This window comes from Hypomesus nipponensis, chromosome 22 (genome assembly GCF_054491055.1).
Source record: "Hypomesus nipponensis isolate SF chromosome 22, ASM5449105v1, whole genome shotgun sequence".
Classification (NCBI taxonomy): Eukaryota; Metazoa; Chordata; class Actinopteri; order Osmeriformes; family Osmeridae; genus Hypomesus; species Hypomesus nipponensis.
In genome coordinates this window covers 7,712,450-7,728,623 of record NC_140382.1, presented here as the reverse complement: position 1 = coordinate 7,728,623, position 16,174 = coordinate 7,712,450, and the positions used below count along the sequence as shown (strand labels likewise).

The window sequence follows — 16,174 nt, the reverse complement described above, 5'->3', positions numbered from 1 at the left end:
TGTATGTATGTATGTATGTATGTATGTATGTATGTATGTATGTATGTATGTATGTATGTATGTATGTATGTATGTATGTATGTATGTTTGTATGTGTGTGTGTATGTGTGTGTGCGTGAGTCCGTCCGTCCGTCTATCCATCCATCTATCCATGATATATAAGAGAGGGGAGAGAGGGGGAAGGAGTATTGGGGTAGTGAGGAAAGGGACAGACCAGAAGAGATGAGTGTAATTGACCTGCACAGGGCAGGCAGGCTGGAGCACATTTACCTACTGGTTGTTCTGTGATTTGCACCTCACTCACTCGGACAATGAAACAACACACTGTATATAAAAAGTGTATATTTACAACTTTACAGAAGTCATTTTACAGCATGTACAGGAACAGTTTGTCAAATATATACAGCAGTATACAGTGCAACAGTAAACGTGTGAATATATCATTAGAAACAATGTTTCTGTGGAAGTCCAGTAGAGTCCATTTAGCTCTGTTGTGTTCTACTGTAACAGCCCTAGCTTGTGTTCAACAGCATCGACTTCTATAGTGTTTGTTTCCATAACAAACCAAGGTGAGGTGTATCAGTCAGTCAGTGGAGTTGGGTTTGGAGTTGCGTTTACTGTGGCTCCAGGCTGCTCCCTGGTGGTTCCCTGCTGCACTGCCAGCAAGTCCAGGGCTGGCTGCTGTCAGCACAGCTAGCTGAGGTGGTTTGAAGACTATCCCGTGAGACCAAAGGTCCCCCTGGTAAGGCACTATCCACACTGCAGGATTTGACTGGTCCTTTTGGTTTGTGTGTTTAGTCTCCAAGCCAAATGTGTTTGGACTGAAATGATGTGAAATGTTTGGCACCTTTGCTGTGTTTGAGCAAGGCACTTTTAGGCTTTGTGTGGAAGTAGTCATTTACTTCTCACAGTCCACACCCCCTCATGCCAGGTTGGTCCTCCGGATTTGGGGTCGACAGCGCAGGGCAACACCCGGTGTAGGGTCAAGGGTCAAGGGTCAGTGTATCCTGGGAACAGTGTATCGGCAAGGCTGCAGCAGACACAGGGAGCCGTGGCTGGGATGGATGGAGGATCGGGGGTCTGGGTCACCTGTGGATAGTGTATCCGTAGGGCTGCTGCAGGCACAGGGAGCCGTGGTTGGGCAGTGGGTGAATGTAGTAGTGCTCCACTAGAGCTGCCAGAGACGGGAAGGTCATATCTGTCTCCAGGAACACGCGTGACATCTACACACACACACACACACACATACACACACACACACACACAGTCACTATAATGCCAACATCAAGAACACAGATAAGACATAATAACAAATGTAATTGAACACAGTGGGATCAGGGGTACATAATCCTAAATCAACACACACATACGCACAAACAGGACCAGTGGGGTTTTACCTCTTCAAACACACGGTAGTTTCTGGCTTTGTTCAGACTGACGTCCCACACCACTAGAACCTAAAGCACAACAACAGGATTCATACCACCAACATCCAAATGACTCAGACCCCTATCTAATGAACATCTCCCTGGAAGTAGTTATGTCACTATGATGATAAAAGTGTGTGTGTGTGTGTGTGTCTGTACAGGTATGCGTTTGTGTGTGCTTGTAAATGTGTTTGTGTGTGTCTACCTTTGAAGTTTTTGTTCCAGAGTTTCTGATACAATAGAGCCCATCCGATGGAAATCCACAATTTTCTTTAAACATCCTGTTATGAGACAAAGTTGTATAATGATATTATACAAAGTTATTTTTTAAGGACAGGATTATGTGTTAAGGATGCCTTCTGTCATCTGGGGAGTTCCCCTGATTGCAGTACCCCAATAAGACACCAGGGGGCTGTGCTAAACTACCAGAAACTCTCCAGAAAACTTGTTCTGGAATGTCCCCTGAAGGAGGCAGAGGTATACTGTCACCAGGGGCAGATTGGGGGAAAAAAGTGGCCCGGGAGATACTGTCAGACCAGCCCACTCAATACACGGCGCGTTGCCCACTCGATGCATTGCATGTATCGACCAATCAGTGGCCTACTTGGAAAAATACCCATACACTCAACATTATTTAGGAACCCATCTTCAGGCGTTCATTAATAAGGTGGAGATTTTTTATTACGTTGAACTTCCAAAGTCCGTATGAACACATTTCAGAAGACATTTTAGAACATTTTTGAAAAATAGGCACCATGAGTGTGAATCCAGATCGCGAGGAGGAGTATAAATCTCAGTCAGTGATTGCAATTTACTACTGGACTTAGAGCAAATGATATGTTTTCAAGCTGTGTAATATGGAAAATAGTAGGAGATGTCAGAGAGAGGGCCGGATGGAAATTTAAATGGGCCAGCATTTTAGACCATCCCAACCTCGTTGGCCCAAAGGGGATTCCCCCGGTATCCCCTATGACCAGTCCGCCCCTGACTGTCACTATGCATCAGGAGTAAGAACAAGTTGTTGGACCAACTCTATACTGTATAGGGCTGTGTTTGTGTGAGTGTGTGTTTGTAGATGTGTGTGTGTGTGTGTGTGTGTGTGTGTGAGTTTGTAGATGTGGGACTAAGGAAATGTATGCAAGCTTTTGTTATATCAAAAGTTTGGCGTTAATGGCGCCTCGTCCATTAACTGTGTACAGCCAGACAAGTTCACTCTTGATTCTCAGCGTGAGAAACACAAGCTGTTGTGTGAGAGCGTGAGAAATGGTGTGAGTGTGTGTGTCTCACCTTTCAACACTGCCTGTCTCTGTGGTGTCCACAAATACAGAGTCCGGCAGCTGGACCTGCAGACAGAGACAGGAACAGGAAAAGACAGACCAGTCAAAATCAAGCACACACAAACACACACAGACACACACAGACACACCAGTTGTCCTCCAAGACTACGTGGGCTCACATTCTCATAGTCTTCATCAGAGTCGGGCTGGATCCTGGGGCTTGGGCTGCGTGAAGGCTTCTCCTCGATGGAGGCTCTGAAGCTCTGCCCGTCAGGACATGCTCTTCTGGGGGGAGAAACAGCCTTAGGGGAACAGGCCAACACTTGGGAGGGGGCTGGGGGGTAAATGAAGAATGAAGAACCCTTACTGCATGGAGGATCCCCTGGTCTTGTTTGGGTGCAGGAGGGGCTTGGGGCTTCCGGGGGCCTTGGTCTGGTTCACCCTGGGGACAGCGAGGGTGTGCAGAGAAGGGGTCGGAGGCGGGAGGTGGGCTGGATAGCGGGACTGGGGCGCCGGCGCCGGGGAGCTTCGGTGGCTGTTGCCGTGGTAACCGTGGCTGGGGGCGAGGTCGTCGAGGACCATCCTGTTCTTTAGGTCGTTGCAGATGGGTAGGGTGGCGGGGGACTTGAGGCTCATGCTTGCGGCGACCCTGTCCCGTTGATCGCCCCCCACGGGCAAGGTGTTTGAAATCCTCCCCGCGGCCGGCTTCTTGAGGCTGGCCGGGGGGAGCGGAGGGGGGGTGGGGCTGGGGCTGGGGGAGAGCGAGGGGGGACTCCTGTCCAAATAGGCCTTAGGGAGATGGGGGGCAAAGGGCAGAGGTGGCGGGGGACCTTTGCTGACGGGTGTTTCTGTGTGCTTGGGCGGGGGGTAGGGTGGGGGGGGTTTCTTGAACACAGTGCTGGTGGAGGTCCTGTTGGGAAAGGGCACTGGAGGGGGGAGGGACTTGAAGTAAGAAGAGGCAGAGTCTTTTCTGTTCTGGCCTGGGACTGGCGGAGGAGGGTAGGAGGGGGGCGGAGCAGTCGGCTTGCCTGCAACAACAACAGGAAGTTCAAACATGGTAAGAACAGGAACATGTGTGTGTGCGTGTGTGTGTGTACCTGAGAACCTGCCCATACCTGAAAAAGTCGGTGAATCATCTGGTTTTACGTAATCATCGTCTTCATCATCCTCATCATCTTCCACCATGTAATCTAAATCAGAGAAGGAAGTCACTTGGCTGACAGTGTCACTGTTTGCACCTATGTGATTGGTTGATGCAACCACATGCTGGTGTTTGCACTGCAGACATTGGCTGGTGTGTCTTACCGTCCTCTGGGTTGTGGGGGGTGGGGTTTATATTCAGTGGCTGCTCAATTGACCCATAGAAACTGTCCTCATCAGAGTCTGGATCGCTATGGCAACATAAATTGCTGTCATTACATTATGAAATCAACAATGTGACTTTAATGATGAATAACTCACAATGGATGAGTTGTTATCAAACTCTGATAGGAAGCTGACGGCAAACAGCAGGGTGAGTTAGGTAACAACCCACCTCGGCTGAACATGGTAACCTGGATAGCTGCCCAAGAAGCCAAAACGAGAGTCCTCACTCTACGTGGCCATATTAGCTTATTTCAGTTGTGGACAGGGATAATCATCAGAACAGTGTTGACCCAAACCACCTCTGCAACGTCATGTCTTGGGTCATGAGTGAGGGCCGGACTGCAGGACAAAACTGCTGTCATGGCTGACCTGAACCTCTGTATGATCACACACTCAGACTCCTGCCCCAGTGCTCCAGTGACCAAGCAGATTGACATGTTAGCAGCTGTCACTCTGTTTTCCCGTCAGAGAGAGCTGTCATACCATGACATTCCATATATCGCCCTCGGCCATGGTACTGGCTACAATAACTGACTGCGTTTATGAGAATGAGGAAGTTGGAAATGTAGTCAACACAAAGACAGTGGTTTCTAGGAAGGAAGGGTGAAGGGAGGGAGAGATACAAAGAGGAGCGCGTGTGTATGCGTGTGTGAAAGACACTGTGACGGAGCCGTGCACAAGCTCTGGAGAAACACCCACAAACTGTTTTTCTCCAAAACCCAATCTAGGGTTAAGGCTAAGGGTCAGGGGTCAGGGTTACCTGGAAGTGAAGGAGTCCGTCCTGTCGTTGTAGTAGTCAATCTCTCTGCGCAGGGTCCTCATCCACTTCTAGCGGGAGGGGGGGGGGGGGTAAGAGCAAACACAGAGCACAGTCAGGGGCTGTACGGCAGGGGGAGTGCCTCGAGCTGGGAGCAGAGCAGGGCCCCGACAAGACAAAGCAGAGCCAGACCGATGGAGCGGACCAAAGGCAGAAGGTGGGGGGGGGGGGTCCTCACCCTCCTCTCGTCCTCGCTGGCGGCAGAGAACAGCCAGGTGCGGTGCTTCTTGCTGAAGTGGACCACCTTGAAGGGGAACACGTTGCTGGAGGTGGTCTCCTCGGCCGCCCGCATCACCCTGGAGACCAGAGAGACAGGGACGCTGACGGGGGGGGGCGCTCACATGTCTAGGGGCGTTTACGGCTCTCTTTGTTCATCGGGCTTAGAGCAGCGTACAGTAACTATGACGACACAGTCACCACCGCTGGGTGCGAGGGCGACCTCGTTGTACCAGGAAGTGGTTTGATCGTGTCTGGCTGTGAAAAGATGAGATGGGTGGAAGGAGGCCCAGGTAGAGAATGCTATGACTTTCTGTTGACATATGTAGGTCAGGGAGTTTTCTGAGGCGGTGAGGGGGTGTCTGTTATGTTGAGGAGTGCGGGGGGGGGGGGGTTGAGTTTAGGTTGGAAGGGTATGTGTGTAATGGGTGTGTGTGTGTGTGTGCGTGTGTGTGGGGGGGTTGGGTTAGGTTTGAAGAGGAGTGGGGTGGTGTAAGGCGTATGGTTAGGTTTTGGGGTGCACTGACCTGTTGTACCCGTTGAGGGAGAAGGCCCCCTGTGGGGCAGCAGAGGTACTGCTCTTGAAGTAGTACAGACAACCCTTGTGCAAGATGACGTAACGCAGGGGCCCTGTGAAGAGGTCAGTGAGACACTCTATCATCTCAACCAGAACGAGCAGTGTGTCCGAGGCCAGGGTCAAATGGACTGGAGAGAGACGTCTGGTGTGAACTCACATTTCCTGAGGCTGAACTGGCTGCCTCCCTTCTTGTGCAGGTACCCGGAGCAGGACACTCCCCCGGGCATGGTCAGCAGGTTCTGGGCCCCAATAGCCCTCATGGGGATCGGCCATGACACCTCCACCGCAGCCATGGTGCTGGAGGACGGGAGAGAAGAGAAGAGAGGAGGGGGGGGAGAAGAGAGGGGAGGGGAGAGGAGAGGAGAGGAGATGAGAGGAGATGAGAGGAGGATAAATGATGAGTGAAGTTCAGAGCCTCATCCAGGCCTCAAGAGACGTCTTGAGAAGTCACATCTTGTTACTCCCCTTTATTGGCCTCAAAGCTCCTATCTCAAAGCAAGGCCAAAACAGTGATCACATCTTTAAGATCTGATCTTTAAGAAAGCTGCAACTCTGATGTATTTAGAAAGGTACAGGTTCAACCATAGTTCAGAAATTGATTCTGTAGGTTCATTTTCAGATCGGGCCTCATTTACTAACGGGTATAAGGGAAAGTGAGCGTGTGCCAAAAAGAGATGAGAGATGAGTATTTCTTCCTTGTAACATGTTAATGTTAGCTGTAACTTTGTGAACCAATATTTCTATCTCCTGTTTGCTGAATCAACTTTTTTTTTCCTCAAATCACTCATGGTGGCAGTAACATGCAGGCAATTTGTCCCGTCTTTTAACACTAATTAACTAACACTAATTAGTTAACACTAATTAACACTGAAGGGCGCTGATTGCCCGACGAGGATGTGGTTTGATAAATACCATTGAAAATGCGGAAATACACCGTGCGCTATTTGCGGTTGGGCAAAGGCGCAGATTAAGCTGCGGTCGCAATGTTAGTAAATGAGGCCCTCAGAGAGTTGTAGTCTAGAGGGAGTAGAGATGTTAGACAAGGAGAATAAACTGTTAATAAGTCTCATATCACACAAACACACACACGTGCGTTTGCCATAGTGTCAAACAGAGCTTCCGCTGGGGAAATTCCCCCTCTCTGCTATCCTATGGCAGCTATGAGGAGAGGGGCTACCACATCATCGGCGCCTGGGGGCCAAGCCCAAGTTCTCCCCCATGTCCTGGGATATGGGCCGGAGGACCATCTGTTCTGCATGTTTTCATGTTGGGGTTCTTTGTGGAAGAAAACCATGTGAGCACGAGGAGAACATACGAACTTAACTCCTACCTCCTGCTTATCCTCTTCCTCAGGTTCTGCAGCACTGGGTTCTCTGTCAGCTGGCTGGCCTTGGACAGCAGCACCGGCAACAGGTCCATGACCTCACTCTGCACTGCTCTGCTGCCTACTGAACCCTGGTCTGAATGCTAAAACTTTCTGAGGCTAGGAATGAGCATGGAGTGCAGAGAACACACACACACACAAACATACACACCCGACCTACTATCTCAGACCTCAACCGTAGGGCAAACTAAATGACAGGAAGTGGAAAGTTTCCTCTGGAATGTGCATGCGCTCTCCAAGCTGCTGATTGGATCACAGGATCTGTGCTTCCTGTCTGCTCTGTGTGGCATGGCGAGTCTGTGTGTGTGTGTGAGAGAGAGAGAGAGAGAGAGAGAGAGAGAGAGAGAGAGAGAGAGAGAGAGAGAGAGAGAGAGAGAGAGTGTAGGCTTGTACATCAGTGTGTGTGTTCGCCTACCTACATGTGTACTGTGTGTGTGTCCACTGTGACTGCAACACACAAACCACCTTCAAGATTAGATTTACAGGCAAAAATATACTTGTGTAGATTGGACACAACAGCAATCTTCATACAAAGTGATAAAGTGGCCATTATTCCTTAAGAGTTCTGAAGAGGAACAGGGAAGGAACAAAAAAGATTCCAGCTCAATGATTCTTGTTGGGTTCACATCATGAACCCAACAGGGTCATGCATGATCTATCTTGAGCATGCAGATTACTGGCCGACCCAGATAGCTGCCAGCCCCAGATGGAAGCCTTCACTGCATGGGTTTCTATGACAACAGAGGTTTAAAGTCACACAGGTCCAGCTCCGGCACATTTATCAACCTCAGAACCTACTTTCACAAGTCTCTCTCGGTTTCTGTCTGTCTGTTTCTCTCTCTCTCTCTCTCTCTCTCTCTCTCTCTCTCTCTCTCTCTCTCTCTCTCTCTCTCTCTCTCTCTCTCTCTCTCTCTCTCTCTCTCTGTCTCTCTCTCTCTCTCTCTCTCTCTCTCTCTCTCTCTCTCTCTCTCTCTCTCTCTCTCTCTCTCCCTCCCTCTCCCTCTCCCTCTCCCTCTCTCTCTCTCTCTCTCTCTCTCTCTCTCACACACACACACACACACATACAGCTCAACCTGTTGACAAACCAGTTGACCATCTGATAGGTGACTGGCCTGTCCTTTTCTCTGGGGTGCAATGTTACTGTTACACACAACAAATACATAACATAACACTCCAAACTAAGTTCACACGCCTCATACATTCATTTCAGGATTGACCCCCCCCCCCCACACACACACACACACACACACACCACAGTGCAATACTTCCCTCATCCTAATATGAGCATGACTTTGTGAACAGGAAGACGTTGAAAAGATTACACAGTTGCATCATGGCAAACAGGAAAGAGGGAGACAAGCCTTTCCCAGCAGACAAAAAAACACCTATGCCCAGTCCTGCCTCCAGTCTCTCTCTGTGGTGACAGGGCACCATCCTAACATGGTCCTTTACCACATGTGGCCATTTAATTGTATTTAATGGTTGGGGCTGTTCCATGAACTGCAAACCTGGGTGCTCCCTCTATCACCCTGCTATGCCAGGAACAAAACAACCGCTAAGCTCCAAATGAATTCTTTCAGCCAAGTAACTTCCATCTCAGATTTAGGTTACATGGTGGAAGATGATAAAGATGACGACGATGATGTGAGTGTGTGTGTGTGTGTGGGTATATACTGAATGTGTGTGTATTTGTGTACAGGTGGGCGGGTGGGTGTGTATTTGTCTATATGTGTGAGTGAGTGTATGTGTGTACGTGTATGCGTGTTTAAGCGTGTATGTGTGTACATGCCTGTGTGGATGTGTGTACGTGTGTGTATGTGTGGGTCCAGAAGGGAATGATGACAGAGGTTAGGTGTTTCCTGTATGACTTGTTTCTAGTTCTAGTGCCTGTTTGGTGTTTCTGAACACCTGCAGATAAACGATGAAACATCGAGTGGAGCAGAGCAGCAGACTAGATCTGAATCAGCCACACATGATCTAAAACAAAACACCTTGTAATCCTGAACACCTGACATATCTCAAATCAACATCAAATCAACCTCAAATCAACTAAAAAGCAATCAATGTTAATGTTGCAAAAACCTCTACATATCAACCAAGCGGTCAACCTCACTTGAACCTGCCTTCCACCAGAACTGAGGACAGGTACCCCCGCAGTGAGACAGACAGGTCAAGTTCAGCGGTGAGACAGACAGGTCAAGTGCAGCGGTGAGACAGACAGGTAGACTCCAGCGGCGAGACAGAGTCAGAAAGACTTACATGTGGCTGGGTTTCCTGACACATATCCTGACACTTGGCTTAGTAGCCAGGACTATGGACTTCTTCTTCCTCAGTGACAAAGCCATGGCAGCTTCAGGTCAGCCCTCTCTACCATCCTACCACAAAGACGGAGCCCACAGATGGATGCAGAGACACCAGATTGATAGAGAGAGAGAGAGTGAGTGAGAGAGAGAAAGTGTGGCGTTGCTGCTACTCCGAGAGCTGTTGGTCTGACTGTGTTCCGGAGGGCGGGCTTCCAGGCACTCTGACTGCACTCTGACTGCAGGCCTTCACTTTTCATTGGTCGGCGGGCCTTAACCACTACTTCCTGTTCTCTGAAATAGGTTGACGGATTGGACGATGGTCTCAGATGTCTTAGATGCAGGGACTTTCCACCCCCACCAACACCCCCCCACTTCCACAATGGAACAATGAGGGGCACAACTTACTGTTGAAATAACCTGACGTTGCAACTCTGGCGGCCTACAGTTACCTCACAGCAGCACATCATCCTGTCTACTGACATCCATCATACCCCCTCCTTTCCCCCTCCTTGCCCGTCTGTCTCTATCTGTGAAACACACTCAATTCTTGTTTTCCAACACAGGTGTAAAGGCCAAAATGTTCACACCATCCACGGCAAATTTGGAAAGCAAGAAAGGTGACAGTGAAAGATGAATCATGTCATCTTCTGAAACACTGGGTGAGACATGCTACGGCTGAGGTGCCAACACCTGAGCCCCTCAGGCAGGCCAAGGAAAACCTCCCTCACTACAACCCACACGAACCAAAGGAGAAAAGGAAAGGCCTGGGAGAAACAAGGTGTTCCTCACCGGGTACAAGAAACATTTCCAGTTTTGTAGCACAGACAGTACCAGTACAATAGGGACGACCAAGCGTCGACAGAGCGTCTGTTAAGAAGGTGAAAGCCCCGGTCCACCACAGGGTGAGGGGTTATTTCCGAGCAGGTCTACTGCACGGTAAGTCCAACAGTCAAGTATGTCACCACCACAGCCAGTGAGCAGCCACCGCTGAGCTCTGAGGGGCTTCTCTGAAGAGAGGCATGGTTGGCATCCTGTTCACACTGCTGAACTTTTCCAAAGGCTTCAGGTTTATGTATTATTTGTGTATTTGCATGCGTGTGGAAATTTGTGTCTGCTAAATAAATTAAATGTAAAGGGTTGAAATCAAGGCTGTAGCCATGGAGTCAACATCGGGGGGGACAAAATCTGCTGGGGAGACTGAGGGTCCCCCCCTGAAAATGTTTCAAGTTTAGTTATGAATATGATTACATTTTTTTTATGACAATTTCAGACAGTGTGCATGGTTGCCTGTCGTAGCGTAGCACATTTATATTTGATTTATATTTGTATATCAATATATTGGGACGGGGACATTTTGACCAGATTTGAATATTGGGGATATGTCCCCCCCAATATATATTATGATTATGGCCCTAGTTGAAATGGTTTATACTGTTCATACTGTTTAATTTGTTGTGACCTTTTAGACTGTTTGGTTGTTCAGACAGTTTAAACTGTTCATTGTTGCCCTTGCTGTGATGCTTGGCTAGCACTAGACATTGCTAGCTAACCTTAGCAAGCACAAAAGGCTGCTAGCTGACCCTAATTAGCACTAAAGGCTACTGCACACACAACTTATCAGAAGTTAACGATGTATCTCCAGTTCACACCACACCACACAAAGGACACTAACCTTCAACCTTTTAAAAACAATAAAGACAATATGCTTCACCAAGGGAAACAAATCTGCATGCATAATTTCCTCTTTTTTTCAACAAAACACTGATCATGAACAGGTAGCTTACCCAGGTAACCCGTTTGCAGCTGAAGTCTTCTCCCTGTCATCTGAGGAGAGCTATGAACTCCAGATACTTCCTGGGTGGCCCACCAGATCTCTGCAGAGGAAGCTGAAAGATGGTGTGTGGAGGGTGTGTCTGGGGATAACACACACAGCCACTCAGAGCTTGTGTGTGGTTTTAGCTCACAGATCAGACAGAGAGAAACAGACATTCACAGAGCTCTATATAGACCAATACTGCTTTGTACACCACAAGGGGAAATAGCATAAACAGTTTCCAGTTTATGACAACTAAGAATTGACTATTCTTGACTGAGAATATTTAGAAACTGAAACTGTGTAGAAAGAAAGAGAGTGAAGAGAGAGAGAAAGAGAGAGAGAGAGAGAGAGAGAGAGAGAGAGAGAGAGAGAGAGAGAGAGAGAGAGAGAGAGAGAGAGAGAGAGAGAGAGAGAGAGAGAGAGAGAGAGAGAGAGAGAGAGAGAGAGAGAGAGCGCAGCAGAGCGGAGAGAATGGGGAATGGGTTGAACAAGGAAACAGCTGTTTTTTTCAATGTCTTGTCAGTGAGTCAAATAGACACAGAATCTCAGCATATACAACTAATTAGAAACAGTACACAACAATACATGTATCCTTAAAAATACAGAACATCGGTAATGTTTTACCCATGTGTAATGTGTACCAGAGAGAGTGGAGGACAAACTGAGATGGACTAAAAGAGAGAGAGAGACATGAAAATACACTTGACAGCACAGTTTTTCAATGATTAAGACAAAGACATAAGTTCATGGGACATAACAATGGGAAGACTCACTTCCAGACAGACAGAGGAACAGGGAAACACTACAACAGAATGATTGAAAAATGCTTCACCTACCTTTTCAATGGTGTGTCCAGGTGCCGGTGTAGCCAGCCCTGGTGTGGGAAGCAGTTGAGTATTCAAACTGAAAACTCTCACTGTAGAATGTCCCATCTCATCCTTCCTACCTCTCTCCTCCCCCCTGCCTCCTTCCCTCCTCCCCCCTGCCTCCCTCTCTCCTCCCCCCTGCCTCCTTCCCTCCTCCCCCCTGCCTCCCTCTCTCCTCCCCCCTGCCTCCTTCCCTCCTCCCCCCTGCCTCCCTCTCTCCTCCCCCTGCCTCCCTCTCTCCTCCCCCTGCCTCCCTGAATTCTGTGCATTCTAAATACGGTACAACCATGAGAATAGAGAACCTCTGAAAGGTTTGCATTGTAGTGTGGTTCCCTTGAACTCATTGAACTGTTGTTTGCAGTTCAAGGGATGAGCGGAATCAGTTTTCAGTGGCAGACAGCACTTGGGATTTAAGCCAATAATTTCATAGATTAAAAAAAGGAATTTAACAGATGAAAATGACAGAAAAAGGGAAGATTTCTGAAGGGCACTTTATATGATGCCAGATGGTTAGTTGTTCAAATCCCTCCCTTGAAGGTTTCTGACCGGAGGGGTTGTTAATTTCATCTTCATAGTCAATGGAACTTTCTCCCATTGTTCCTTTGATCACAGCATTCACAGCACTACCCAGCCTTGGCGAATTTGTTGAGGACCGTGGGTGAGACCGTGGGTGAGACCATGGGTGAGACCTTGGGTGAGACCTTGGGTGAGACTGTGGGTGAGACCGTGGGTGAGATATGCAAAACAAACCTCTGGGTTCCAAAAGCTGCAGTTTTCTGCTGAAATGTGTGGGTGAAAAACCATGTATGGTTGATGGTGTTCACCAGCAAGTAGAAGAAGAGGGGAAGACAAGTCCCTGTCCTCCCCTTGTCCTCCCCTTGTCCTCCCCCTGTCCTCCCCTTGTCCTCCCCCTGTCCTCCCCTTGTCCTCCCCCTGTCCTCCCCCTGTCCTCCCCCTGTCCTCCCCTTGTCCTCCCCCTGTCCTCCCCCTGTCCTCCCCCTTGTCCTCCCCCTGTCCTCCCCCTGTCCTCCCCTTGTCCTCCCCCTGTCCTCCCCCTGTCCTCCCCTTGTCCTCCCCTTTTCCTCCCCCTGTCCTCCCCCTGTCCTCCCCTTGTCCTCCCCCTGTCCTCCCCCTGTCCTCCCCTTGTCCTCCCCCTGTCCTCCCCCTGTCCTCCCCCCTGTCCTCCCCCTGTCCTCCCCTTGTCCTCCCCCTGTCCTCTCCTTGTCCTCCCCCTGCCCTCCCCTTGTCCTCCCCCTGTCCTCCCCCTATCCTCCCCCTTGTCCTTCCCCTCTCCTTCCCCATTCTCTGCCTCATTCTCAAAGCCGTTTTGGTTTCCACAGCCAACATGAAGTTCAAGTTCAAACTTGAAACATGAAGGCTCGTTCAGAACGTTCCTCCAGGGAGTGACCTCTCCTATGATGTCATCCTGTGTTGGTCAACTTTACCCCTGACCCCTGGTCTCCACCTCTACTCCAGCTGGAATTCCTCCTGTGTAGAAATGGTTAGCCTTGGTGGTCAGCTCCTCACTACTACATCCCTGCACTGTTTACCTCAGGCTGCAGAGCACATGGTGACAAAGATGACGAGAAGGAGGAAGATGATTGGGTGGAGGATGAGGATGATGACGATCTAATTATGCTGCCAGGAATGAAGGACAGTTAGGTGGGCGGGGTAAAGACCTAAGCCAGTTTCCGCAATGACAGACAGGATACAGATGCCCAAACAAAGCACTTCCTGTGTTGTCCAGTCTCAACCCCATAGAATAGTGAACACATCAGCATGTGGTTACTTGCTGCATAAGCATACACACACTCACAAAAATACACTTGGTGTTTGTATATCAATTAAGTATGACTGCGGTTTTGAAATCATTAGTGAGAAAACTTTCAGACACTCCCACCATGGTGTGTGGAGGCTGTAGTGTGAAATGAGCTGCAGCAAGGAGAAACAGAAACTCATCTGGGAAGATGACATACAACAGACCAACCAAGTGGGGCAGAGGAGGGCAGAGGGGGGCAGAGAGAGGCAGATGGGGGCAGAGGGGGGCAGAGAGAGGCAGAGGGAGGCAGAAGGGGGTAGAGGGAGGCAAAGGGGGACAGAAGGAGGCAGAAGGAGGCAGAAGGGGTAGAGGGGGGCGGAGGGAGGCAGAGGGAGGCAAGGGTGGGCAGAGGGGAGCAGAGGGGAGCAGAGGGAGGCAGAAGGAGGCAGATGGGGGCAGAGGGAAGCAGCGGAGGGCAGAGGGAGGCAGAGGGGAGCAGAGGGAGGCAGTGGGAGGCAGAGGGGAGCAGAGGATGGCAGAAGGAGGTAGAGGGAGGCAGAGGGGGTCAGAGGGGAGCAGATGGGAGCAGAGGGAGGCATAGGAGGGCAGAGGGAGGCAGAGGGGAGCAGAGGAGGGCAGAGGGAGGCAGAGGGGAGCAGAGGGAGGCAGAGGGGGTCAGAGGGGAGCAGAGGGAGGCAGAGGGGAGCAGAGGAGGGCAGAGGGAGGCAGAGGGGAGCAGAGGGAGGCAGAGGGGGTCAGAGGGGAGCAGATGGGAGCAGAGGGAGGCATAGGAGGGCAGAGGGAGGCAGAGGGGAGCAGAGGGAGGCAGAGGGGAGCAGAGGAGGGCAGAGGGAGGCAAAGGGAGGCAGAGGGAGGCAAAGGGAGGCAGAGGGAGGCAGATGGAGGCAGAGGTGGTAGGGAGGGCCACAGTGAGTGTCAGAAAATGACTATGTGACCAGAGTGGGCTGTGCTTTGTTCCGAATATGCAGCCGTTGTATTTCCTGTCAGTTCTCTAGCACACACAAACACGCTTCATCTCTCACACATTTTCTCAGTAAACCCACTCAACTTCACATTGAGTCTGGAAAGAAATGTTGAATAATTTTTTACTTTCACCCACTCAACCTGGCTCACCAAAAGGTCATGTGTGTTGTCCTTCCTGTGACTGAGTGAGAAACGTTATTTACAGCCTGCCCAGCGGATGTTGTGTTGTTTCCCCAACCCGTGTGTGTTTCTGGTGTGTTACATGAGGAATATTTCACAGAAAATAGAATAGTTGTTGAACAGCTGAAGCACATGTGGAAGTGCAGCTCCAGTTCCTCAAAGACCGACTCTGCTTGAGTGAAAGGTTACTTCTTGGTTTTTAGTTTTTGTGCGCAAATGACTTTGCATGTGTCGGAGAATAAGTTATTTCCTCTTTAGTGAATGATGGCTCATGTCACCGTGGTTACATGGCCACTCCCCTACCTCGCAGCAGAGAATAAATTATCATTAACACTGAGGGAAAACCAGCAGAAACAGCCAGGCTCTGATAGGCTAGAGACAGACAGAACAGAGAGACAAACAAACATCCATCTCTCTATCACTCTGACCAAACCTGAACCATGTCCCCAACCTCCAAACCCGGATCCTAACCCTGACTGCATCACTAGAATCTGACCCTGAACTCGACCCCAACCTTGGTCTCACTCCTGCAGCGCAAGGTGAAGTAGGGGTCACTACAGCTTGGTTAAAAAGAACACATCCAGACGGGTCCACAGATGAGACATCCATGACTGGCCTGCGGAACACTGCCACCTAGTGGACATACATGGCTGTGGAGGGATTTCTGCTTTGCTGCCAGGATCAGCCAGGCCCCCAGCTCCTAACAGAGCACTCCACAGTATAGTGGTGAACAGTGACACACAGCGGACCTTCAGAGATACTGAGAGTGTCATAGGTGGAATTGTAGTACTTGTCAGTTCACTTCCTCTCCTGGCTTTGATCTTGGGTCCTCTGACGCACACAACTGACCACCTCTTCTAAACATCCCCGCTGAGGAAGCCAGCTACACCACCACGGATATCCAGTCAGGACAGGTTTGGAAAAGTGCACATTGAACAAAACTATGTTTATTTATATAGCTAATTCCATTCAATCCAATCCAATTTTATAATTATGATAATAATTATAAAATTATAATACTTTAAGACAAAAACCTGAGGTATCAAAATATGTGACCTCTTGTGGACCATGTCTAGCAAGACAGGTAAGTCATCTGAGATGGTTTGGTTGGTGCTTTAGACATTTCAAGCCATGTAACAGGGAGGTCACATATTCTGACGACAGCTTAACACATATTTTTATATTTCGACCAACCAAACCATC

General features: G+C 49.5%; 1 protein-coding gene across 3 annotated transcripts; it reads right to left on the bottom strand.

Moving 5' to 3' along the window:
• Positions 1 to 327: 327 nt before the first annotated feature.
• Positions 328 to 11,276, bottom strand: sh3bp2 (SH3-domain binding protein 2). 3 transcript variants are annotated; one of them, XM_084688042.1, is made up of 13 exons: positions 11,151 to 11,276; positions 5,837 to 5,976; positions 5,630 to 5,732; positions 5,065 to 5,182; positions 4,830 to 4,897; positions 4,010 to 4,095; positions 3,820 to 3,894; positions 3,072 to 3,732; positions 2,884 to 2,989; positions 2,715 to 2,770; positions 1,633 to 1,708; positions 1,398 to 1,457; positions 328 to 1,223 (listed from the first exon to the last, which is right to left on the bottom strand). In XM_084688042.1, the coding sequence occupies exons 2-13, from the start codon at positions 5,970 to 5,972 to the stop codon at positions 1,086 to 1,088; spliced, it is 1,683 nt and encodes a 560-aa protein (XP_084544168.1). In that variant the 5' UTR covers positions 5,973 to 5,976; positions 11,151 to 11,276; the 3' UTR covers positions 328 to 1,085. The 3 variants fall into 3 exon arrangements, with proteins under 3 accessions (XP_084544168.1, XP_084544167.1, XP_084544166.1); XM_084688041.1 differs by lacking the exon at positions 11,151 to 11,276 and adding an exon at positions 7,010 to 7,149 and having other exon boundaries at positions 2,884 to 2,986; XM_084688040.1 differs by lacking the exon at positions 11,151 to 11,276 and adding an exon at positions 7,010 to 7,148.
• Between the last annotated feature and the right edge of the window lie 4,898 nt (positions 11,277 to 16,174).

Bases quoted from the DNA above. Each gene is read 5' to 3' on its own strand.
- sh3bp2 (XM_084688040.1), bottom strand. From the start codon at position 7,098: ATGGACCTGTTGCCGGTGCTGCTGTCCAAGGCCAGCCAGCTGACAGAG. The intron at 5,183-5,629 runs GTCAGTGCACCC...TCTGGTCTCCAG, and splicing joins TCCCTCAACGGGTACAACAG to GGTGATGCGGGCGGCCGAGG. The intron at 1,224-1,397 runs GTAAAACCCCAC...GTGTGTGTGTAG, and splicing joins ACTACCGTGTGTTTGAAGAG to ATGTCACGCGTGTTCCTGGA.